Source organism: Taudactylus pleione, unplaced genomic scaffold (genome assembly GCF_031769625.1).
Source record: "Taudactylus pleione unplaced genomic scaffold, aTauple2 ptg000314l, whole genome shotgun sequence".
NCBI classification, from domain to species: Eukaryota; Metazoa; Chordata; class Amphibia; order Anura; family Myobatrachidae; genus Taudactylus; species Taudactylus pleione.
Window position 1 is genome coordinate 2,796,414 of NW_028284715.1, and position 27,728 is coordinate 2,824,141.

General features: G+C 40.8%; 1 protein-coding gene across 1 annotated transcript in view; it reads left to right on the forward strand.

Annotated features, from left to right (window-relative positions):
- Positions 1–786: 786 nt before the first annotated feature.
- CRHR2 (corticotropin releasing hormone receptor 2) overlaps positions 787–27,728 on the forward strand; it is a 435,919-nt gene continuing 408,977 nt past the window's right edge. The window contains exon 1 of the mRNA XM_088442584.1: positions 787–858. Coding sequence (XP_088298710.1) covers positions 826–858 — 33 coding nt within the window. The 5' untranslated portion in view covers positions 787–825. The remainder of the gene's footprint in view (positions 859–27,728) is intronic.

A 27,728-nucleotide genomic window follows, 5' to 3' on the forward strand; every position in this document is an offset into this window, starting at 1 on the left:
AGCGCTTTACAGAGAATATTTCAGTCATTCACATCAGTCCCTGCCCCAGCTGAGCTTACATTTATATTCCCTACCTTATGTACACACATACCCACTTTCTTTGTGAGTTGCCAAATAACCTTCCAGTATGCACTTGGATTGTGGGAGGAAAGTGGAGAACAGTCAGGAAACCTACGCAGATCTGGGGAGAACATACAAACTCTGCACATATATGGCCTGTTGGGAATCAAACCCATGACCTCCATGCTGTGAGGCAGTAATGCTGATCACACTGCACCACCGTGCTGCCCTAAAGCTCAAAATAGCCCCGGGTCTAGACTTTGAATCCGCATCGTATACTGTACTCTGAACTCACTATTAAATCATGTTTTTGGGTGATTGTCACTTTCACATTAATATAAGTTTCTTTGCTGTGGATGTAATACAATCTGGCACATTAATAACCCTCTCTGAATTTACCTGTTCTTAGATCTCTTATTATATTTTAATTTGAATGTAGATGCATGCAGCTTGTATTATAATTCTCTGAAGTGTCTTTAACAATGTTCCTGTTACTACGCTCCTATGTTGCACAGAAATCTGTACACAGTACTGTGTCTTCACAGCAGCATGTGCCTGTGTTAGTTCACTTCCGAGCCCCTCCCTTACTCTACATGGAGAGAGAACCTGTGTGAGTTTGTGATCCGCCTGGGTAGAGGGAACAGCTCCAAGTGACTGTACCGCAGCCAAAAAGTAGAATCTGGGGGTGTGTGATTTATTATTCTGGTGCAACCTGGGGAGCGGATCAGCACATCCTCACCCTGCGCCATTTGGGACTTTACGACAATGAAATCTGCAATTTTGCTTCTCGCACTGCAAGTAAGTTTGACTTTCCTAATGCATGGATGCACTGTGTGGCTTATTCCCTATAAAGACAGTTACATGCTCAGCTTTCACTGTTGTCCCAGTGTCAGTGGTATGTTTCCACTCAGGATTCCCAGGGGATTTCGCATTTAGATCAGAAGCCCTCCCCGCTGTGTCACTTTTTAAAATTTAATCTGGAAGAAAGAGACGGAGGGGGTTCTGAAAGATTTGTAGATTGTGCGTCTATTCTTCAGTAAGGCACAGTAACATTTCTATCATTCATTTCTGTATTTTCACTAAAAATTGTCTTTATGGCGGAATTTTGTTTATATTTGACACCAACTTACTGTAGCACCTCATCACTTTGCCAATAAATACAAAATGTTCACATTTAAGCAGCTTTACACATCACTTTGTAGCAGCGGTGGGTAGTTTTTAAAGAATACTGACGTCATATTTTATGCAGATCATTTTATATATATATTGTTTTTATTATGCATGTTAATCACTCTATATTTGATCATGTTACGCTTCAAAGAAATCAACCAAAGGTGTCTGCTCTCAGCTTGTCAGATTCTGTATCATTGACAGATACGTCCGAAAAATGGGACCGGTCATTTCTGTAAAATAATATATTTTGGTAAATGTCATAAATGCCTCTCTTTGGATGCTTAAAATTCCATCATGTTTCTACCCTACTGTGAACCTTCCCATAAAGTAAAGTTATACAAACTTCCTAAGAACAAATAAACTTGGATTATGGAGTGACTATTTTATGCTGACAGCTTTAGTACTGTGTAGAAGTTAATTATGGAGAACTTGTGGTAGAAGTTTATAATCCACCTTAAATACTTCTAGAATTCTAACCCCTTTCATGGTTTGTGGTTACGCCGTCAAATAAATATATATTTAGGGTTTCATTTGTGGAATCATTAAATTACTTGTAGTCGATTTGCAGAGGTTTGCAAACTCTTTAGATACGAGTGGTTTCCAGGATGAAAGACAATGCAGAGGATTGGATGTGATCGGGGCACAGGTGATGCTCTTGGTATCAAATAGCTAAAGAGTTTATTCATTAAGTTTTTAATTTAAGTTTTACTAAACCTCTTTCTTTTCCAGGAATAATACTGTGGTGGGGGTGCTTGTCTAGAAACCCTAAACATTTGCTCTTATATAAAGTCGACTTTTCCTCTATTAACTATGGCGATGCCACACATGATGCAAAGGGAGATTGATCAAATATTGGATAGAACAGAGATAAAGTGGAGAGAGATAATGTACCAACCAATCAGCTTCTAACTATCACTTTACAGGCTGTGGTAGAAAAATAACAGAAGCTGATTGGTTGGTTTATCTTTAGCCAAGGATTGATAAATGTCCAACACAGTGTTTATTGGAAAGCCTTAGAGCCGCTGTGTCAGTCCAGCACAGAAGGTGCAGGATAGATATCAAAGCTCTATGTCAGTGGCAAATACAGAAACTATAGTATTATTATTAGAAAGAGGGGATATTTATATGTATATGAAATTGCTTTCATTCCCTACAGCTGGATGATGTAAAACATCTAAAACTCTGGTAATGACAACCAATAACAAGGATATATAAGTAGAATAAGGATAAACTTCAGCCTATATTGTCCAATTGATCCAAAACATAAAAATATTGTATTTTAAAATTGAAGAGAAACTAAACCTTCAACCAATACTGTGGAGTATATTTACAAATCGTCAGGTTTGGTATTTCCGTCGGTTTTGCAATACGTGGATTTACTAAAGCCCAAAGCGTCAGGAAACCGCTGAGACACTACACTTTAAAATAGAATAGAACATCTGCCTATCATCAATATTTTTAACATTACAAGTATAGAAACCCCCGTATTCACTAAGCATCGGCTTTAGAAACCGACAAAAATAAAAACGCTGGTTGTGACAGGAAAGATAACTTAAAAAGGATGTTATTCATGCTGGCTAGCCAATCGGTGGAGAGTAATCACCATACGTTTCTAATGAAGGCAATTATTATATATTGACAAAGGAGTCAGAGAGTGCAACACTGATAATTCTCTCATGAGGGAAATACTATTTTATTATATTATTTTAATATACTAGTGGAAAATTATTGTTTCGTTTTATTATGAGAGCAATATTATTTATAATATAAAATAATTATTAATTGGTGTTTAAAAATGTTTATAACGATGGAGTGCATTAATTATTTTATGATGTGGGTACCATTTATATAGCCATATAATAAAAAAATCTGTTTCCCCCATTATTACTATAAAATAAATTTTTAATCACCAATTAACAATCATTTCATGTTTCCCCATTAATAGAATTAAAACCTAATATTGTTCTCTTAGTAAAATTAAACAATTATTTATCCACAAATATATTAATAAAGTAATATTTTCTTCATAAGAGAATAATCAATGTAATATATTCTGACACATTTTTCAATACATAATAATTGCCTTAATTATAAGTACATTATTATTCCCCTGCTTCTGATTGGCCAGATAGGTGCATCGGCTTAAAATCGGTTTTATGTCAATTATATGGTGGTTTTATGCCGGATTGGTCAAAAATTAAATCCCCTTTTAAATACCCCCTCAAAACCGATGCAAAACAGATGAACATCGATGGTGGCTTACAAAACCGCTGAATAGTAAATACAGTAGCTTGGTGATTCAAATTCCTGACAATGTGCATGGGTTTCAAAACGTCAGCAAGACCAACGCTTAGTATATTTACCCTGATATGTTCATATTGTATGTTGTAGTGAAGGCTGAAGTCTGCTCTTTACTTTGTTTTCAGCACTTTTTACTGAAATGGTCAAGTTGAAAAGGTGTTCAGTACCTGCTGCCATATCTGTTAGACAATCCACCACAAAGCCATATTCACTGACTTAAACCATTAGAGAGGTTTTACACTTTTTAATGGCTTGTTCAAGACCCCCTAAAATTCTTACTAAACTATTCGCTATCGCTTTCCATGTCTGCTTTTTAGCCATGTCTTTATATGCTCAGGTTCAGTATGATTTCCAGGCGGCTAAATAGCTGCCGGGTCAAACACCGACGCCGGAAGCCCGATCGTCTAGGATCCCGCCAGGGGCAGTAAGTACCCTAACCCTCCCCCTCTACCTAACCCTCCCTTGGTGGTGCCTAACCCTAACCTCCCCCCCGGTGGTACCTTACCCTAAACCCCCCCTCCCGTACCCTAAACCTAACCCTCCCCAGGGGGTGCCTAACCCTAACCTCCCCCCAATGGTGCGTAACCCTAACCACCCCTCCACGTAGCCTAACCCTAGCCCTTCCTGGGTGGTGCCTAACCCTAATCTCCCCCCAGGGGTGCCTAAACCTAACTCCCCCATCCCCGGGCTAAGTATCATACTTACCTGTCTTCGTACCTTCGGGATGATGGGGGTCAGGATGCCGACCCTCTTCTGGATATCGTCGTCAGCATTATGCCGGGCGTCGGGATTCCGGCATTGGTATACCAACACCCGGGATCCCGTCTGCCGGCATATTAAATCGGATGAGTGGTTACTTTCCATTACCACAGGACACGAGACAAAGTTGCTCTGTAGTTCAAATGAGAACACTTTTGTGTCATGGCCAGAACACAAACAACTCTGCCTGCTGATATAATGGAATGGCTGAAAAGCACAGAAAATAAAGCATTGTGTACATTTTGCAGGAGCACATACACAAGCCTGTGAATAAATAAATACTAGACTCCCCTGCTACAGAACACTTATCGCTAAGTTTATTTTTTCTCCATATAACATGTGAATATGATGTAGACGTTGATAAAACAGCAGCTTTTTTTTTCTTTTAAGTGCTGTCCCATTATTGAGTGATCCAAGCCTGATACAGCATCTCAGCCGGCTGTTCTTGCTTATTAAACAGGGGGATAGTTGTTACTGGTGACCTGCAGCAGACAATCCTGAAGTCACCAACTTTAAAGATGCAAACTGTGAGCTGCTGTGACTTTATTACATGAAATAAAATTAATTACCAGAGTTCACTGCTTTGCTGGAGCAGCGACTGCCACAAGCGTGCCAAGAATCCAGCAGCTTCATATCACACCATTAGTAATCGTAGTTTATTAGGGTCAGTAAAGTGACACCCTCACTGCAGATGAATTCATTTTAAGCTGAGAGCAGCTAATATTTGCTGGAAATTTTTGTAGCTTTGCACGCGATGGACCCCATCACCTAACGACACGTGGGGGTCCCTTATTTTGTAAACATAAAACAAGGACACCCCTGATGTTTGTCCAGTCCTATTACTTACATCAGGCAGAGATGTTTATTTCCATTGCCTGAGAATAAAAACAAACAACTACATCCAATGTAGAACCCAGCAGAGCTATTTTGTATCTAAGGACGATGAAAACAGTTCAGCCTGATGATAAAAAACACATGCTGAGAGCACAGAAATAAGCCAGAAATATATATATATTATTTAAAAGAGTAGTAAAATGTGCAGAATGGCATTTGCTAATTAATATTTTAAAAAGTCATCTAAAGGTAGAAAAGTTTTTTAAAGTGTAATAAGTTATAATTAGCAAACTGATCCATATAAATTACAATTCCACAAACGGTGCCAGCCCCGACCCAGACAAGGATTTTCTCCTCCCTTGGCGCCTCTACAGCAACCAGTATTCCGCCGACCCCTACCCCTGTGAAATAGCAGTCTGCTGCATCTGATTGGCTGGTGAACACCACAAGCATTAACATCCAATCAGGTGCCATGATTTGCACGGTTAGCAAAATAGTTTTAACAGCTCTAACAAAAAAGCAGATATTTGCCCCTCTGCAGCTAAAATTGCATCAGTTTAACTATTCCCCCATTCTTAAACCTGTGTGCCCTGCAGTCTGCAGATTTCTACCCCAAAGTAATAGGTTCCAGACTAAAGCCATCATAACGGTTTTCTGCACTGCAACAAAGTTTCCTCTATATACTTAGAATGTTCATTAAAATATTTTAATTTGAATTGTCTTTAAAATTTCTCCCGTCAAAGGGAATTTGCTGCGTAATAAATCTTTTTGCCTTCTGGCGGTTTGGCATTTGCAATAACGTAATATATTGTCACAGTTAATAAATGCAAATAACTGGAGTACTAGTATTAACTTTAAAAAGCCGGTAATTAACCCAACTTATTACCCCGCTCAATATTTCCGCTTCACTCACTGCTACCAGTGAAATAGTTAATTTTCAGATTTCCTAAAGGTGTTTATTTCTCCTGCACTGAGATGTTAATTTTGACCCTGTGATAACTATGTTTTGTCACCATCTATGAGAGGATAATTAGGGGGCTTGTAATGCTAATAAATGTGGTTCTGATTCCTTCCCTAAGAGTTTATTTATCCAGTGCGCAGGATAATGAGCCGAGCTTGTTTATTTAGGCCGTAACAGACAGATAAATACATCTTGGTGCTGGAGCCTTCAAAGAATAATTTACTCGAAACATAAATAACTTTGTGCAAAATGTTTCTCTACAAATTATAAAATCTGATTTGTTTTTAAAAGATTTTTCTTGGATAAATTGTGAACAGAATGATATTTGTTTAATTACTGTTTGGCTTACATGTGCACATATATGTATTCTTAGCGTAGTTGTAGTCTTTACATAAATACATGATCTCTGTGATATTGCCTCCATAACCAATTTATGTAACAATACAAACTGGTAGTTTTTAGAGATGTGCAGTTGGGTTTTGCTGAAAACCGAACACACCCGAACTTTGGAGTTCCGCGTCGAATCGCGTCCTGGCTCTGATCACTTGGGGAGATCCGAGTAGAGCCAAATCCCAGCTCGGGTCTGCTGTGAATTCGGAACTCGGATTTAAAAACCGAATCTCTGGCTGAGGATTGCATGTAAACAGGTCCAAATGACATGATTTTAGCTGTTTTTTCATTTAAAAAAAAATCCAAAACCAAAACATTTGAGAGTGATTTTGCCCACACCAAATCCAAAACACAGGGTCTGCTCATATCTCTAGTACAGGTTGAGTCTCCGATATCCAAAATGCTTGGGACCAGGGGTATTTTGAATAACAGAATATTCCGTATTTTCGAATATTTGCATATCATAATGAAATATCTTGGAAATGGAACCCAAATATACACACAGAATGCATTTATGTGTTATATACACCTTATACACACAGCCTGCAGGTAATTTTATGCAATATTTGCAATAATTTTGTGGCTCAAGCAAAGTTTGTGTACATACATAAAATTCTGTTACGTTTCATATACACTCTATACACACAGCCTGTAGGTAATTTTATACAATATTTTTAATAATTTGTGCCTTAGACAAAGTTTGTGTACATTGAACCATCAAAAATCAAAGGTTTCATTATCCCAGTCAAGTAAAAAAAATTCCGTATTTTGGTATATTCGGTATTTCGGAATATTTGGATATGGCAGACTCTACCTGTATTTTCTAAACCGATATCTTGATGATAAAATGCTGGGATTGTTATATTCCGAAAGAAATGTGTACATTTGCAAGTGGCTCAACCGTACAGGACCTCCCAGCATACTACAAAAAGCAAAAATGGCAGCTATTTTACACTGTTTTGGGAAAGACGCTGTATCATAGTTGCCAACTCTCCCTAATTGTCAGGGAGACTCCCTAAAATAGTAGCAATCTCCCTGACTCCCTGACAAGTCTAGCGATCACCCTCATTATGAAGCTGATATATATTATATATACAGAGATAAAAACATTCAAATGGGATCATTAGTATCATTTCCCTGCATTGATTATAAGGCACAACGATCCCTATGGCTACATGCATTTTCTGAAAAGTATCCGTGTGTTTTCATTAACAAGTAGATCTTACTAACTGTATTGGGGCTCATTTACATGTGGATGTAAATCAATGTTATGACACGCCTCTCACATATAGCAGTACACGCCCACGTTACCGTCACACTCATAGGTGTTGCTTTCATAATCTCCCTGATATGATTTTTCAAAAGTAGGCAAGTGTGCTCTGTATACGATTTTGGAAGCACCTTATGGCACTTATATTTTTAAAATCCCATGCAAAGGTACTGCTCACTGGGCAGTCTTTGGATATTTGGCTGATCAGCCCCATGTCCCGATGATAGATAAAAAAAAACTACTGATGATTTTAGCACCATTAGCGTCAGTAAGCCACAAGACTATTCCTCAACAATGGATCCGTGCTGATAAACCATTCTTAGAATTGGACGCAATAAGCTTCTCTTTGTGATCAATGTACATATGACCTGCTTACCGCCATGTGTGTACGAGTGACCCGCTGACCGCCCGTAAAATACTGGTTGCAGTGACCGCCGACACTGACAACTCAACTGGGTGGTGTAAATTTTAATGCCCGTCCAGTTGTGATGTCAGCGGGACATATCGGGCAGCCGATTGGTGTATAGCTTGCCAAATCGACTGCTTGGTCGGCTCTACTTTTCAGGGGGAACGTGCTTAAGATCGATGGAAATTAATGTATATGGAGTAAAGGAAAGAATGGTGAATGCGAACTTAGCTTTAATTGATTGTACAATGTACAGTTTACATACGGTGATTATGGTCATTATATCAGGCGTTTTTTCTATCACCATTTAACCTAGTCTCCGATACTGTGGTTAAACATTTCATTAAACACGTATATAGTGTAATGTGTATATTTTTCTAACATAGAATTATAATATTTTGTTATGCTGCAATCATTAGTCACATTTTTACATCCTCTAGTCTGTAGTATCTGTATTTCTGCTCTGACGCCAGTTTCCTAAAGCAACATTATAATAAAAGTTTGCATTTTCCAAAGTGGAGGCATGTCACTGCCATTGGGGGGAGGGGAGAGGCCAAGATCTCCGTCGGCAGACAGAAATTCCCTGGCCTCTTTCCCTCCTCTGCAATGGCCGGGCAAGGATCACGCTGATAATCCGATGCTTTGTCCCTGGACACAGATTGGATCATTATTGCATGCAGGAGGCATGACGCCTCCTGCATGCATTGCTCTGATAGAGCCAAAAGCACTCCTGGGCTTGCGACAGCAAGACCCTACCGCAGGGTCTCGTCGCAAGCCCGATGGTCGCGATGGTCTTGACCATTGTGACCATCATTTTGGCCGCTCGCTATAGCTGTGGGTGGTCACCCACAGCTATGTGAGTGGCCAGGAGGCCGCTCCAAAAAGGAGCAGGGACAACCCTGATTCAGAGCGAGCGCTCTGTCAGAGCGTCCGGCTCTGAATCAGGGCCTGAGTGTTGAAATAGAGGGGTGGGGTAAGTCTGTGACATGATGTAAGGAGAATGGAGGCAGCAGGAAGCCACAGACTGAAAGTTATATAGTGGAAGGAGCTAGATCCCACAACAGCACAGAGTATATCAGGAGATGAGGTGTTAGTGAGGGCAAGGCTGCATGTGACAGGGGCAGTGACTTGATGTGAGGAGGGGAATAGAGGAAGCAGGAAGTCATAGAATGAGGGGCCTATTCATCATTACATGTTTTAAACTCGCTGCAAGATTAAAAGATGTTTTTGAGGCATTCATCATTCCTCCGTAATAAATGTATCACTTCCGAAAAGCTGTTTTTTTTTTTGCGAAGTCAGCTTTTCAAAAAAGTGATATTTTTCCCCTACACCTGCCATGCCCCATGGATTTCCCTGCAGCCGGAGCCCCCCAACCATGCTGTTGTGTCTTCCGTATCCACTATCCTACCCATGCTGCTTTCTCACCTTCCACCGCTGTCGCTGCATCCTCTCTCCCCCTCCCTCTCTCTTATCTGCCACTGCTGGGAGCCTGGAAGGGAGATCCGTTCCCTCTTACCTGCCGCCACCAGGAGCTTGCACGGGAGCTTTCTCTCCCCCCCCCCCCCGCTCCCTCTCAACCTCCGCTACCACTGCCATGTGCCTCCATTGCGCAGGAACTTGCTGTCGCCGCTGGGAGCCTGCACGGAAACTTTCTCCCCACCACTCTCTCCCACCTGCCACTGTGGGGGCGTGCATGGGAGCATTCTCTCCCTCCTCTCTCTCAGCTGCCATCGCCACCTGGAGACTGGACCGGAGCCTTCTGCCAGTGAGTAGGAGCAGGAGGCAGTCTGGGCAGCACCGCTCTGCACAGTGCAGACACAGCAGGGAGGGATCTTAATAGATCCCTGTGCTGTGGTTGGCAGGTATTTTTTCACAGGCTGCCATACAAACAGCAGCTTGTGAAGATTATCGGGGTCTGAATGCCATCTGAAAGTGGCGTTTAGTAACACGAACGAGTTCCGAAAAAAATGCTTTTTCGGAACTTGATGAATAGCCCTGGCACTTATTTTTTACAAAATGTGCGCCGACCCCCATATATTGGTTTTGGATCTGTATCTCCTTGTGTTTTGGATCTGGATTTGGTTTTGCCAAAACCACCCCCTTTCGTGTTTTTGTTTTGGATCTGTATTTTTAAAAATTTATAAAATCTGCTAAAATCACATAATTTGGTTTGTTTTTTTGTGCCTACAGTATTATTAACCTCAATAACATTAATTTTCACTTGTTTCCAGTCAATTTTGACCACCTCACAGCTCACAATATTGTTTTCATCCGGTTTAGGCCCGAAATTTGCTAAGTGGCAGAAGTGGGCGGAAAAAACACGTGGCAGTTCAACTTCCAACATGGCACATCAGGAAACAAATTATTTATTATTCAAGATACCTTAGGGAGTTGGAGTATGTATGTAGTTGAAGGCAGGGATAGGAAGGATTGATTGGTAGTAAATTTAATTTAATTTTTTGATTCTGAAGCAAATTTATAAGGGGGGGAGGGGAGGAGAGGCAGTTACCAAAAATATTTTACTCATTCACATCAGTCCTTTCCCCAGAAGAATCCTTGAGCACTATGCCTGCTGCTTCTGCTGCTGCTGGGAGTGGATTTTCATCCCAGAAGGGAACAAGGAAGAATACTAGCAGTGCTTTAAAAAAAGCAATTGATTGTTAAACAATCCTTTGTAAAGATTCCACTTCTCTAGAAAAGCATTTCCCAACCTGTACAGGGACATTAAAAAAAAACTTAGTGGCCTCCAAAATGCTGTTGTACCCACTCTCCACTTAACCACTTAACCACAGATATGTGGACAAGCCGAACAAAGCAAATGCAAGATTTAAAATGCATGGTTTAAGTCTTAAGTTGTGTATTTCTTGAGAATCCTTGAGCCTGCTGCTGGGAGTGGATTTTCTTCCCAGAAGGGATGAAGACATTGTGTCTTTCTTCCCAATGGACACAGATCTGAAGAGATGCAAAGAGCTGTTGGTAAGCAAATTGTCACCTCAAGTGGCACATGATGCAGCAGTGGCTTCTCCTTCAGTTTCTCCAAGTGCATCTGCCGAGAAAAAACTAAACTTTCCCAAAAAAATGCTCCAGCATTGTTGGAATACCGGTTACCATATCTGTGTCTCTATGCCACCTTGCTGCTCTACTTGGTTAAATAAACCTAAAACCTGGATAAGCTGTACCACATGAGGACTAATCACCAACAGCACCTCCGCTGTGCAAGTCACTTGACATCCTGCACACTCAGGGCCCAGTGTACTCCCCGTGTAGTGTCTGCAGTTATACATATATTTACATCATACCATCTATCGAGTTACGGACCCTGGTGTCCTTCCCTGGTCACTCTGCCAATAGGTCACGTACCCAGACGCACTCTGCTATGCTCTGCTAATAAATACCACGTGCTCGGAACACAATATGTGACTTCGGATGCAGCTACAGTATTATATGAATAATATTCTAAATTCAGGAAAATGTATGCAAGAATAATACATGTACAAGGACACATCTGTATATGCAAGTTTTCTGTGTACACCGTCCAGGAACAACATTTGCCCGATTTACTTCCAGTTCTGCACCAGGATCTAAGAATATATTCAGATTATTTTGAATTAGCAGAAACATTTGTTTTCAGTGACATATATAATAATAAAAAAATGTATTCATATATACTGTGTATATATATATATATATATACACACACACACATATATACACACACATATATATATATATATATATTAATTACTGTGCAAAATTTTTAGGCAGGTGTGGAAAAAATGCAGTAAGAATGCTCTAAAAAACAGTAATGTTATTTGTTTATTTTTATCAATTAAAATGCAAAGCGAATGAAAATTCAATATTTGGTGTGACCACCCTTTGCCTTTAAAACAGCATCAATTCTGCTAAGTACACTTGCACACATTTTTTTGAAGGAACTAGGCAAGGAAGTTGGTCCAAACATCTTGGAGAACTAACCACAGATCTTCTGTGGATGTTGCTTGCTCAAATCCTTCTGTCTCTTCATGTAATCCCAGACAGACTCGATGATGTTGAGATCAGGGCTCTGTGGGGGCCATATCATCACTTCCAGTACTCCTTGTTCTTCTTTACGCTGAAGATAGTTCTTAATGACATTGGCTGTATGTTTAGGGTCATTGTATTGCTGCATGATAAATTTGGAGCCAATCAGATGCCTCCTTGATGATATTGCATTATGGATAAGTACCTGGCTGTATTTCTCAGCATTAAGGACACCATTAATCCTGAACAAATTACCAACTCTTATTTGCTGAAATGCAGCCCCAAACTTGCAATGAACCTCCACCATGCTTCACTGTTGCCGGCAGATACTCATTATTGTACCGCTCTCCAGCCCGTCGGCGATCAAACTGTCTTCTGTTACAGCCAAATATTTCACATTTGACTCATCAGTCCAGAGCACCTGCTGCCATTTTTCAGCTCTACAGTTCCTATGCTTTCGTGCATAGTTGAGTCGCTTGGCCTTGTTTCCAAGTCAAAGTTGTGGCTTTTTGACCGCAATTCTCCCATGAAGACCACTTCTGGCCAGACTTCTTCGAACAGTAGATGGGTGTACCTGGGTCCCACTGGTTTCTGCCAGTTCTGAGCTGATAACACTGTAGTTTCCTTGGCCGACCACAGCATTTACGGTCCTCAACGTTGCCAGTTTCTTTGTGCTTCTTAAATGAAAGCGCTTAAACAGCACATCTTGAAACCCCATTCTATTTTGAAGTCTTTGCCTGGGAGAGACCTTGCTGTTTTACTACCTTGTGTCTTGTTGATGTGCTCAGTCTTGCCATGGTGTATGTCCTGTGACATGAAACAGTCTTCCACAACCTCCCCTTTGTAACAGGGAAAAATCTGTATCGGAGTCTGGAGGAGTGTAGGTAAAGCTGGCAGGCCTGAAGAGACCACCGCGCATGAGGTATGGTTAGAATCTGGTATGCTTCCCTGACCAGGAATCGAACCCAGGTCTCAACATAGCGAATGCTAGGGACCTCAGTGTTGGTGATAGAATGATGCATGTAGCAGAGGAGAGTGTGGCAGTAGATGAACCAGGCTTAATACTGGATTGTACTGTACTATAGATAAGATAAATAACACTCTCCTTACTTGATAACTGTAATCTGGAATTACTGGAGTGGTAGTCTTGGCAGGGTATTAACCAGGCTAGTACTGGGTTATCGCTGTAGTCCAAGATCTGACGCACTCAGATGGAAGTAGAACCAAAATGCAGACTGAACACCGGAATGGATGGTAGCGGATAATCAGAAATGGAACCAGGAACAAGGAATAGACTAGAAATACCTGTATAGTATATGTATATGTGCTGAGAAGCTGAGCAGAACCAGCTATACAGGATATGTTGGGATGTGGAGCAGAACCAGCTACTCGGGATGTGCTGGGATGCGGAGTAGAACCTGCTATACAGGTTGTGATGGGATGCGGAGCAGAACCAGCTATTCGGGATGTAATGGAATGCAGAGCAGAACCAGCTATTCAGGATGTGGAGGGATGTGGACCAGAACCAGCTATTCAGGATGTGCTAGGATGCGGAGCAGAATCAGCTATTTGGGATGTGCTGGGATGCGGAGCAGAACCAGCTATACAGGTTGTGCTGGGATGCGGAGCAGAGCCAGCTATTCAGGATGTGCTGGGATGCGGAACAGAACCAGGAATCAGGAACAAACTGTAATTATTTGTGCTGCCAGGGAATAATGAGCACAGGCTTGTAGCAGAATCAGGAACCAGGGGCAGACAAACTACCTGTGCAGAAAATAAGAAGGAAAGAAACTCTGTTTGGTGAGCACTCTATGGAATATGAATATATTAAAACATAACTTTTATTAATTAACACTAATATATCTATGACAAAAGACGAGAATTGACATACAACATGGAACATATAAATAACTGAATTCACAAAAGATTGGTGAGGGGTCTATAGATATAGACAAACATCCTCTCTTAAAGAAGACCCCTTGGTCAATGATAAAATGCAAAGGGTGATCAAATACAAAACATTTTCATATATGTCAAATAATTACATAGAACAAACGCCGAACATATGAAGCAACATAATATATATGATACTGCAATGGTATAAATAAAATCACACCAGTATGTGTAATATATTACCTAAAGAGATAAAGTAACAGGACGGTCAGGATCAAGATACATCCACCTGTGATTCTGCTTCCCCTCACTTAGCAGAGGCTATCAATGAGGGGTGAGGGATCATCTGGTGGCAATGTAACCCTTGGAAACAACAGCGTAACCGTAATGTTACTCACTATTTCGCTTCTGCTGTCAAGGGTCTTACATAATGCATAGGACCCTTAATGAGAGAGTTACTTTGAATGAGATAGTCATCAGTTAATAGAGTGGATAGTTAGAAGAGTGAGTGACTAATCATGAACAAATATTCTTAAATAAAGTTTTAATTGTTGTACCAAGAATGACATGAGTTCTTGTCCTGTATTCATTAGTACCATCTGTTCTAAATAGTTTGAAGGGTAATAAATTAATCTATATAGAATCCTTACTGATAATCTCTACAAATAGGAAATAAATACCAGAAAAAATACTGACATGAGGTATATAGCAAGTTGATCATTCATAGTGCACCTGGATAGTAATAATAACACAAAAAATATCTAGTCATATGTGGATGTCAATTTGTATAGTATTCCCACATTAAATGTTACTATAAATCGGCATTGAAAGCCTTCCAATTGAAGATTAGGTTTAGTAACAGCGTTGGACCATCCTAGGAGCCAATTTAATAGCAATATCAGATGATATGCAAAACCATGAAAAAAATGCTTAAAAATAAAGCAATTTCCCAATGATTGTATGCCCTAACACACAATAACTGACTGAATAGTGTATCCAATGCACTATATTTATATCACATCATTACTAGCCGTAAATGTCAGCAAGATAATTATTCCAGTGTACATGTGTACAAATTAACAGTGTGACACAGATCCCATCTATTAGAAGTAGTAGAGAAATGTGTAGAGTAATATCCCAATCCTCATTGTGTCACCCTCAGAGCTATGCATAGGAAATAATAACAGCTGGTATATCTGAAGTCCAAATGATTAACTGTAATAACTCCACCTGTGATGTATGTTCACATCCCCCATATCTAAACGGAGCAATCGCCGCACAGCGACTCACCATGTCCGGATACACGGGGAGCCAGCAAACCAGGGGGAGCAACAGCAAACATGGGGCAAAATATACTAACTGGTGGATGAGGTGTCCTGCGTGGCGCCAGCATGCTGCTTCCTCCGTGAACTAGCCTCAGGCGAAACGCGCGTCGGCAGTAGGCGGGAGGGTGTCCGCGCTGGCGCCACGCAGGACACCTCATCCACCAGAAGCGAAATAGTGAGTAACGTTACGGTTACGCTGTTGTTTCCAGGGGTTACATTGCCACCAGATGATCCCTCACCCCTCATTGATAGCCTCTGCTAAGTGAGGGGAAGCAGAATCACAGGTGGATGTATCTTGATCCTGACCGTCCTGTTACTTTATCTCTTTAGGTAATATATTACACATACTGGTGTGATTTTATTTATACCATTGCAGTATCATATATATTATGTTGCTTCATATGTTCGGCGTTTGTTCTATGTAATTATTTGACATATATGAAAATGTTTTGTATTTGATCACCCTTTGCATTTTATCATTGACCAAGGGGTCTTCTTTAAGAGAGGATGTTTGTCTATATCTATAGACCCCTCACCAATCTTTTGTGAATTCAGTTACTTATATGTTCCATGTTGTATGTCAATTCTCGTCTTTTGTCATAGATATATTAGTGTTAATTAATAAGTTATGTTTTAATATATTCATATTCCATAGAGTGCTCACCAAACAGAGTTTCTTTCCTTCTTATTTTCTCAACCTAGTCTATTTACTCTAGTGAGCACCTCCACTACCCTGTATTTCATACTCTTCATACGAATAGGGAACAGTGGTTACAAGTTTGATTAATTATACCCATACCATTATAGGTCAGTGCGTCGATTCTCCCTTTTCCCTTCCCTTTCCATTAAACTACCTGTGCAACCAGAGGAATGGTAGGCACGGGTCTGGAAATGATGCAGGAGTCTGAAAAAGCTATCAGGAACAAAACTGCACAGTCAAGTCACAGATGAATACAACACTAAAACATAACTGGGAGTCCACAGGTTAATTGCACTGGCATTGTTTCAGGATTCTTAGTAGCAGAGTGGAAGTGGAGGTGAACCACATAGTTGGCGATTAGACTCACAGCAGGCAAACACACAGTCTCAAGCAATGCTGAACAGTTGCTAGGAGAGATATTAGTAAGAAAACTAGTACAGGAAACAGGAAAGATTCACCCAGTGAGGACTGGGTTAAACAGTAGCATTACAGCAGGGTAGCAGAAAAGCACTGCTTCGGATACATTCTACTTAGGGAAAGTAGTACAGGAGCTCAGGGTAGCATAGGCTTAGTGGGAACAAACCTTAGATGTTGTACTGGCAAATCCTGGGTGCCAGAGGCTGGAGGATATAGGGAAATTTATAGATTCCCTTCAGTTTTTGTACCCTGACATTATTCCCTACCATCCATGTGGGCACAGAGGGAATATAATCTTGTGGTGAGCATAGCGAGTCACCGAGCCAGAAGCGCGGAGAGCGAAGCGAGCCCGAAAGGGGACAACTTTCTTGTTTTTGGTGGACTGTATGGGCAGGGAACTGCACTTCCGCCCTCACTCCACGTCACTTCCAGGTACAGAAACTGAAGGGGAAATATACCTTTCCGAGGATATACCCCTGGGTTAGCTGGGATAGGGTGAGAGGTATCAGGTAATGCATGGAAGCTCATGCTGTCTTACGATTGGCTATGCTGTGGTCAGATGATCAAGACTTGTCACAGCAGTACTCCAGGTCAAGCTCTGATGTGGATTGAGGCCTGGTAGGCCGGGAATTATGAAGACTATACATCTTGTAGATGACGTGGGCACAATGCCATGGTAGCAGGTCGGCAGGTAGCAGAAGCGGTATGTAACCCAGCGGCAGGAGAACAGGACCAGGTTGTGACAATACACAGCAGTTTCTGTTTCAGTTAATGGCTGTGTTTCAAGTAACCTACATATGAAAATGATGATCATTATCACTTGTCTGATATGATTGGTTCATCATACACCTGGCTATAATACTACAAAATCCCAGACTTTGTGCAAGTGTACCTAGAAGAATTGATGCTGTTTTGAATTTGATTTTGCTTCTGTTCATTCACTTTGCATTTTGTTAATTGATAAAAATAAGCCATCAACACTTCTATTCTTGAAAGCATTCTTACTTTGCAGCATTCTTCCACAACTGCCTAGAAATAAAACCTTTTGCACAATATTGCAATATTGTGCATATATATATATATATATATATATATATAAATTAGGGATGTGCAGGCTCGGATAGGTTCGACAAAAGTCCAGGAATGATGATGTTCGTCCATGTAAGATGACGTTTAGCCTCTTTCTGAGTTCCGTTTTTTTGGAGGGAAAAATCCGAACTCAACGTGCAAACTCGAACCTATCCGAGCCTGCACATCCCTAATATATATATATATATATATATATATATATATATTGTGATAGGATCACTGGTAAAGTGGTCAGTGATAGATACATTTGCCCTAGGTTTCTGACCTATGTGTTTTAAAACCCCCAGGAGAAAGTTTGCAGTGAAGCAAGCTTGAGTTTCGGCTTTTTTGAAAAGCCGGTTTGGGACCTGGGGGTGTGGGTGTGAGGTGAGGGAGGGCTCCATCCACAACCCGCTCCAGGTTTTGGTTTTGGCCTGTTAGCAGGCTCATTAGGGCTTCCACCTGAAACTGGTGGTGATAAGCTCTGTTCAGTTGTAGCTGTGGGTCTGATACCTGGGGGAGCAAGCAGACTGGCTGGCTCAGAGGCACTTGGTGAAAACTAACTGTGAATTCTGTGCATGCGCTTGTGTTGATGGTGGAGGCAATAGGCCCCACTGTTTCTGTAGAGAGGGAACCTCTTGTCTAGTTAGCGCACAGACGGGCTAGCGTTTATTTTATGTTTTGTTTTCCTTTTACTTTGCACAATACAGACTGGTGCCGACCAGTTAGCACGAGACCCCAGACTGGTGTACTATTTTCCGGCTGCTGTGTGTGTGAATAGGAAGTCCTAATCCAGTCCTGTTAGATAGATAGATAGATAGATAGATAGATAGATAGATAGATAGATAGATAGATAGATATACATATATATCAACAAGATATTGGATGGCACTCTGGAATGTAAATCAATAATCAATAAAGCAGACCAATCTGGTATGGTATTCAAAGTTTCAGAGGCTCTCCCTCTTTTATCAAGACATCACAACAGTATCAAATACAAATACACATATAAATAGTTACAGTTATATATGTGTGTTTGTATTTGATACAGTTGTGATGTCTTGATAAAAGAGGGAGAGCCTCTGAAACGTTGAATACCCTTATTGATTATTGATTTACATTCCGGAGTACCATCCAATATCTTGTTACATATCAGCTAGATTTGGAGTTTTGCTACAGGAGGGGCACCTGGACAGTTGTACCTTTCAGTTGTGAGTGGCGGGCATCCTAAGCCAGATGTGTGTGTGTGTGTATATAATATATATATATTGCTCGAAGTGAGCCGGTATACAGCGGTATACCAGCACTTCCAGCACTGGCCCGCCCGCCGCCGAGAGGCATATGGATAAGGCGCCGATGCTGCCTTCACCATATGCCGGGCACCTGCTGAGTTTGTGTTACGTGTTGGGGAAAGACATCATGATGTCTCTCCCTCTCCCACAGTGCAGAGCGAGGAGCTGGCGGACGGCGGCGGGCACTGGAGCGGGGCTTCACGTAAGTATGTTTTTATGTGTGTTTGTCTGTGTGTTTATGTGTAAGGGGGCTCTACTTCAAGGGGAACTACTACTATGGGCACTACTACTACTACTATGGGCACTACTTCAAGGGGCACTACTACTATGGGCACTACTTCAAGGGGCACTACTGCTATGGGCATTACTTCAAGGGGCACTACTACTACTACTATGGGCACTACTTCAAGGGGCACTACTGCTACTATTATGGGCACTACTTCAAGGGGCACCACTGCTACTACTATGGGCACTACTTCACGGGGCACTATTGCTACTGTGGTGCTCCTACAAGGGGAACTACTACTACTACTGTGGGCACTACCAGTACTATGGGCACTATTACAAAGGGTCACTACTACAAGGGGCACTAATATGGGCACTATTACTCTGGGCACTACTGCAAGGGGCCCTAATACAAGGGGCACTATTATTGTGGCCAATGTATTGGGGCACTGTTACTCTTGTGGGCAATGAATAGGGGGCACTACTGCAAGGGGCACTACTACTGTTAGCAATGTGTAGTGGGCACTATTACTATTGTGTGCAATGTATAGAGAGCACTATTACTGTGGGCATTGTATAAGGGCACTACTACTGTGGGGCAATGTATAGGGGTCACTACTATAAGGAGCACTACTACTGTGGGTGTTGTATAAAGAGCACTACTACTGTGCGCACTGCATAAGGGGCATTGTATAAGGGCACTACAACTGTGGGCATTGTATAAGGGTACAACTACTGTGGGCATTACATAAAGGGCACTACTACTGTGGGCATTGCATAGGGGGCACTACTATAGTGTGGCATAATGTGTATAAGGGGTACTACGGTGTGGTACACTATACTACTGAAAAAGAGCACGTCGTAAGGACAGGCACCCTTTTCCGGTGCATGCGCGCCTTCGGTGCGCACATAAGTGCAACCTTAGTTTTTCAATACCCCCACTATAAAATTCCCACTTCTACCACTGTATGTATGTATGTGTGTGTGTATGTATATATATATATATGTGTACGTGTGTGTGTGTGTCACATAAAAAGTGTGAAATGTTTTCTTACTGTAATTCCTGTCAAGATTACTCCTAGGAATGTACAAAGCCTCTTAACATATTAAACGGTATGAGAGTGCTGTAGAACATGCTGCAGTATATGGCTATGTTAGTAATTCTAGAAGTAATTTCTATTGAACCTCCCAGTTACATTTCCTGTACGCTGGCTCGGGGTCCCTCAGCTTTACATAATCCTATTTCTGCGTAAATGGCAGGGAGTCCCACGTCATACTTGCCTACCCTCCCGATTTGGTCGGGAGCCTCCCGAAAATCGGGTGCCACTCCCGACCTCCCGGGATGGCAGGTACGTCTCCCGGCTGCCGCTGACCCCTCCTGTCCCACCGCCGACCCCTCCTGTCCCACCGCAAGTCTGCCGGCAGTGAAGGGGGGCGGTGACATGGTTCGCGTCATTTTGGCACCGCCCCCCGCTTCACACTGCCTGTAATATCGGCAGTGTGTAGCGGGGGTGGGGCCAAAATGAAGCGCTCTCGTGGCTCCACCCCCGCCCGCAAAAACTTCTCATCTTGCCGGCCCCTCCCCATATGCTGGCCACGCCCCCCCAGTAATGCCGATCCGGCTGCTCCCTCCCAGATAGTCGGCATGTATGTCCCACGTGAGTGAACCTCACCAACTGTCATGGTCCTAGAGGGAGAGGAGGATGCATCCATTTAATGAAAGATATATATAAATATATATATATATAGCAAGCAGACAACGGTGGCACTCCAAGTATAGCAATGTTAAAGCCGGGTCAATAGAACACCGGCATGTTTATTATAGATCAACGTTTCAGTCCTTGCGGACCTTCATCAGGAATAAAATACATACATAAAAACCGCTTACCTAAATACATACAAAGACTCCACCACGAGTGTGCACCCCGCGCCAACCTCCCGGAGCTGAGCCATGACGTCATCAGCGTGCACTACACAGCACACACGGCGTATGGTAAACAGCTCACCATGGCAACGCTGCAAACATAACAACGAGGCCAGAAAACATTAGTAGTGACAAAGAAGAATATAAACAGATCACTGGTCACAAAGTAAGAGAGTTACAGCATGTACGGTAATAAATTATATAAATCAGCTAAATCATAGTTACATCAAATATAAAAGAGAAAACGTCTAAATATCAAAAATAGTCAAGAACATTATACAAAGCATGTAAGTGAGAGCGTTTCATTCAGCCCATTAGGCTGCACAGTATTCAAACGGAAGATCCAACGGGCTTCCAATTGCAGTAGCAAGGTGGACCGATCTCCCCCCCGTTTGTTATCAAGGATATGGTCATCTTATATCGTAGGGTAGATAAATTATGCCTACATTCTTTAAAATGTCAGGCCACGGGCTGATCATAATCCTTCCCTGACAAAGCTATGCGTATAGCCGACCTATGTAGTGCCATCCGTTCCCGGAACTGCCTGTTAGTTTTGCCAATATATAGATATCCACAAGGACATCTAATATAGTACACCACAAATTGGCTGGTACATGTAAGAATATGTTTAATTTCAACCTTATGGCCGGTGTGAGGGTGCACAAAGCTATCTCCTATTTCAAGATAACTACAGGTTGTGCACCCCAAGAACCTGTAGTTTCCTGGTCTTTTTGACAAGAAGTTTTTTGGCATAGCAGCACAGTCAAAGCCTGTGATTCATAAAGAAAGGGGGAGAAGGAAAAGAAAACTCTCATATTAGAGGCACACTATATCAAAAAGTTGAAAAATGGAGTAAATAAAAATAAAAATTAACTTTTATTAAAAATATTTAAAATTCTTAATATCCGTTGGGAAACAGGGAAAACAATTGACATGACATAACAAAAAAATATATATTAAATGAATATGTAGTAGTAAATTAATTCACAGATCACCTCTATATAAGGACCAATAGATATTCTAAGGTATATAGGAGAAATTTTATATTAAAGTGCACTGTGCACTAGGGTATTAGGTGTAAATAAATACAGTCCAGTTTCACAATAATAACACAAAACGGCTTTAAAGTGCATTCAGCAACCATTGATCACTGCCAAAGATAGACCAATGTTCATAAAGTGACATGTGCAAGTGCAAAATATAATAAATTATAAATTATTACACCAATGACAGAAATTGAAAAAGCGGCTTTGAGGCACATTCAGCAGCCATTAATCACTGCCCAAAAATAGACAAATGTCCATAAAGTGACATGTGCACGTGCAAAATTTAATATATAGTAGATTGTTACACAAATAAAGAAATCTGTTTAAAGCACAATAAATAAAAATATCAACAAGTCTTTTATCGATCTCCTATATTAATATAAGACCTCAAATGAATTAAATGGTAAGTAGTTTATCATAAATATTGAAACCAGATTATCAAGATGTGAATTCATTTATATACACGCGTCACTGTATCTATATTGTGATCATCCGGACACAGTGACAATCACGTATTCTGTTAATCTGTTCCTATATAGGAAAAGGCTGGTAAGGCGTCCCTTAATATATAAACAATTAATTGACATCTCCTTTACATAGATACTGGCAGGCAGAAATAATAGTACCTGTGTACTTATCAGTCCAGAGATCTACTGTTACCTGTCTTACTAATGCATAGGGCTGGTAATGAGAGTCCCTTTCTTGTGGCACAGTGAAAGAATAGAGCAGTACTTTCTCTGCTGTCAGCGCGGGCAATGTAGTCACCCTGTTACATCAGCATTGCAGGGTGAGACTTACAGAGGAAGCAGCTGATGAGAGTCTAGTGAGTAAAGTAGAAAAGAGAGATACCTAACCGCAGACAGCAAGGAGAGAGCGCCCGCTTGTTTCTAGGTGATCGTGGTAAGAGGAGTCCCCGTGCGCACAGGGACTCCTGTTGATGACGTGGCCCGACGCGCGTTTCGCCTAGCGGCTTTCTCAAGGAGGCACACATGTTGCTAAGCAAACCCGATGTAAATACACCCGGTTCGCTTATGATTGGCCAGAAAATGTGATTAGCAGTTGAATCAGCCAATCACCATATCGTCAGCTGAAGAGACATGGTTCTCATAACATTGAATAGAAAGATTCAGGGCAAAGTTAATAAAGGACAAATAAATATCAATCATTATTTATAATTCATGGTGAATACTCAGCTTGCATCAGCATTAAGTCAATGATAGATTTGTCTATCACCATATATATCATATCATTCTTGAAAGGAGTATTCATTCTTTGATCAAAAATTAATAATACAATAATTAAGTTAAATATAAAAAAGAAATATTGAAAACAGTTTTCCAATATATCAAAATTTAAAGATGCATGTCATGTCAAAATATATATTAATTAATGAATATATACATAGAGATCTAAGAAATGACATACAAGTATATGTAGTATAGCAGATTAGACCCAAATTACTATGGATAAAGATAACAAAAGTTAAATGGGAAAAAAATGACACAGTTATATTGTGTGTTAGTGTGTAAATATGGATATGGACAAAAATTAAAGTATACAAATAACAGAAAATTAAATAACTAAAAAATGTATCAATTCATCGGAAAAAAGGGGGATCTAAGCAAATATATTAATCCAACATGAAAAATAATTGTAATACAAAAAAACCACTCTTATTCTAAGAAATTGTGAAAAAAATATAAAATATATATAGGTGCAGATAAATAATCAAAATAGTGAACTAAAAAAGTGACTGTAAAAAAGAGGGAGAAAGCAAGTGAAAAAATGATGTGAATAAAAATGATAATTAGATATATAATTAACATGTAATAATGTGTTGATGGTCTTGACAATATCGTCAAAACAATAAATTGGAAAATGTTGAAAATAAAGAGAAATATGTGCTCGTGATGTGAAATAATAGTGTAAAATTATATAGGTGTGTATTCACCATGGTGTTATTGTTAAAAAAGAGAGGTAAAAAATATATTATAAAAAATTTTTTATTAAAATTATAAATAAATTTAAAAACTGGTGAGATATTTTGTAAATGACAAAACCATATCCATAATTTATTATAAAGTATTACCTATCATAGTAAACATGAGAAAAAGTACAACAAAGTAGTCAAGTTTAGAAAAAGGGGTAACCAGAATTCATATTATATGTTGAGAAAGGGGCTGTAATTGATGATCTCATTTAAGCCATTTGGGTTAACTGAATCCAATTTGAATGTCCACTCACACTCTTTTTTGAGCAGTTCTCTAATGATATCTCCACCCCTGATATTTAACTGTATACATTCAAGGCCAAATGCTCGAAGATCTTTCAATGAGCTTTTGTGGTGAGCTAAAAAATGTCTCGCCACAGATGTAATTTTCTTATTTTTGGCCAAATCTGAGGTAGCATGTTTAATATTGCCTATGTGTTCTAGTATTCGTTGTTTAAGGGGGCGACTTGTCATACCAACGTATCTCATAGGACACGTACATTCAAGACAGTACACTACTGCTGAGGTGCTGCAGTTGATAAACTGGCGTATTTTGTGGACAGTCCCATATCGATCATTGATCATCTGTTTCTTCAACATAAACGGACAGGCCTTACAATGTCCACATGGGTAAAAACCACAGGTTATAGGATTTTTAAAGATGGATTTGGAAAAATGGCTATGTACTATTTTATCCTTGAGGTTTCTGGCTCTTCTCCAGCTCATTTGCACCCTAGGTTCTAAAAGTTGTTGTAAATCAAAGTCCAATTGGAGTACATGCCAATGCTTTTGTATGATGGTGGTGAGTTCTTTCCATTCTTTACAGAAATCTCCTATAAATCTTAATTTGTCTTCCTTCAGGCAATCTTTTTTGCGGTTCATAGGAAAAATTAAGGATTCCCTCTGTATTTTAGAGACCGAATATCTCGCTTTTTTTACCATCTTTCTACTGTAACCTCTCTGTAAGAGTCTGGTCGTCAGATCATCACATTGAATTTGGAAGATATTGTCATCAGAACAATTTCTACGCAATCGTAGAAATTCACACTTAGGGATATTGCAAATGGTAGATGGAAAATGATGACTATTATAATGTAGCAAACTGTTGGTTGAAGTGGGTTTTCTGTGAAGGTCAGATATTAGATTACCATGATCATCAATGGTAAGTTTGAGATCCAAGAAAGTGATAGTTTGGGGATGTATTTCAAAAGTGAATTTGAGATTCAATGAATTCTCATTGAGCTTCCTCATGAACTCATAAAATTTATCGATTGTGCCAGTCCATATTAGCAGAATGTCATCAATATATCTGACCCACAAGGGAGCATGCATGATGTATTCCTCATTCTCCTCATTGAATACATGAGTATGCTCCCACCACCCCAAAAATAAATTGGCGTAGGTGGGAGCACATGCAGCTCCCATGGCTGTTCCCCTTGTTTGTAGATAAAATTTGCTATTGAAAACAAAATAGTTGTTATTCAAAACAAAAGTGAGTAATTCAACAACAAAGTCATTGAAATCTGACAGACCTTCCATGCTCAGGAAGAAGCGTGTAGCCTCTATGCCCTGTAAATGATGAATGCTAGTATATAATGATTCAACATCTATACTAGCTAAAAATTGACCTTTTTCCAAAGTTATATCATGAATCCGTCTGAGGACATCAGAGGTATCTTGGGCATAGGAGGGAAGGGTTGTAACATGGCGTCGTAAATGTGTATCAACGAAGATACTCGCCTGTTCTGACAAACCTCCTATCCCTGATATAATAGGTCTTCCAGGTGGCTCCACTCCATTTTTATGTATTTTCGGCAACATGTAAAATGTTGGAATTTTGGGGTGGGCCACCTGGAGAAACTCATGTTCATGTTTATTGATGACTCCATTAGACTTAGCTTCATCAATCATCCTCTTGTAGCGAATCATCAAATTCTGTGTAGGATTGAACATGATATGTCGATAACATCCTATGTCCCCTAACTGTCGATGAGCCTCCTTCAGATACATCTCCATAGGCCAAATGACTACATTTCCACCCTTATCTGATGCTTTGATGATTACTGACCAGTCATTAATTTCCTTCAAAGCCTGTGATATCAGTATGGACTATCCAGTCCTTAACATTACGGCCACGTTTATAAACTTAAGAAAAGAGAGATTGATTATTTCATGCATGGCGTCACCCTCAGTGATTATTTCCGCAACAAAAAATACCAAGAGGCTTCCGCATAAAGAATATCCCTACAATAGGACATCTGAATCCTGAATTCTGTAACCTCTCCTATTTGCCCACCACTCACACCAATGTCACTGTGTGCCCTGTGCACAGACTGCTATGTAACCTCTACTATTCACCCACCACTCACACCAATGTCACTGTGTGCCCTGTGCACAGACTGCTATGTAACCTCTCCTATTCACCCACCACTCACACCAATGTCACCGTGTGCCCTGGGCACAGACTGCTATGTAACCTCTCCTATTCACCCACCTCTCACACCAATGTCACTGTGTGCCCTGTGCACAGACTGCTATGTAACCTATCCTATTCACCCACCACTCACACCAATGTCACCGTGTGCCCTGTGCACAGACTGCTATGTAACATCTCCTATTCAACCACCTCTCACACCAATGTCACTGTGTGCCCTGTGCACAGACTGCTATGTAACCTCTCCTATTCACCCACCACTCACACCAATGTCACTGTGTGCTCTGTGCAGAGACTGCTATGTAACCTCTCCTATTCACCCACCTCTCACACCAATGTCACTGTGTGCCCTGTGCACAGACTGCTATGTAACCTCCTATTCACCCACCTCTCACACCAATGTCACTGTGTGCCCTGTGCAGAGACTGCTATGTAACCTCTCCTATTCACCCACCTCTCACACCAATGTCACCATGTGCCCTGTGCACAGACTGCTATGTAACCTCTCCTATTCACCCACCTCTCACACCAATGTCACTGTGTGCCCTGTGCACAGACTGCTATGTAACCTCCTATTCACCCACCACTCACACCAATGTCACTGTGTGCTCTGTGCACAGACTGCTATGTAACCTCTCCTATTCACCGACCACTCACACCAATGTCACTGTGTGCCCTGTGCACAGACTGCTATGTAGCCTATCCTATAAAAGTGAACGCAGGCCCAAAGCACCTCTGCCCCCACCACCCATTACCGGCCATTCACATGGTGCCACACCTATCTCATACATTGATGATGCCAATAAATGTTGTTTTTGTTATTGCTCAGCTTTAACTTGATGGATGGAGATGAAACAAAGGGAAGGTCATTTCTAGGTGTCTCCCCTACAAAATGATGCAGTTTTCATGAAAACTGGTTCAGTAGTTCTTCTGCCAACTTGGAACAAGCAGACGGAGACAACATTCTAATCATATTAATAAAGATAATCTATTACTGGAACTATAGAGTAGATTTACAAAAAATTTGAAATAGGCAAAGGGGAGGCACCCATGGGTGGGTGCAGGCAGTGCCATTGCTATGGGGCCCAGAGGCTTAGGGGGCCCCGGTCATATACAGTAGTTGTATATGCCAGAGTCTACTGCGCATGCGTAGGTCTCCGGGAACATGGTGGATGCGTGGGCCGGTGTGCACCTTGCACCAATTATAAATACGCCCCTGGTGGCTGCCTCTGTCTCTCCC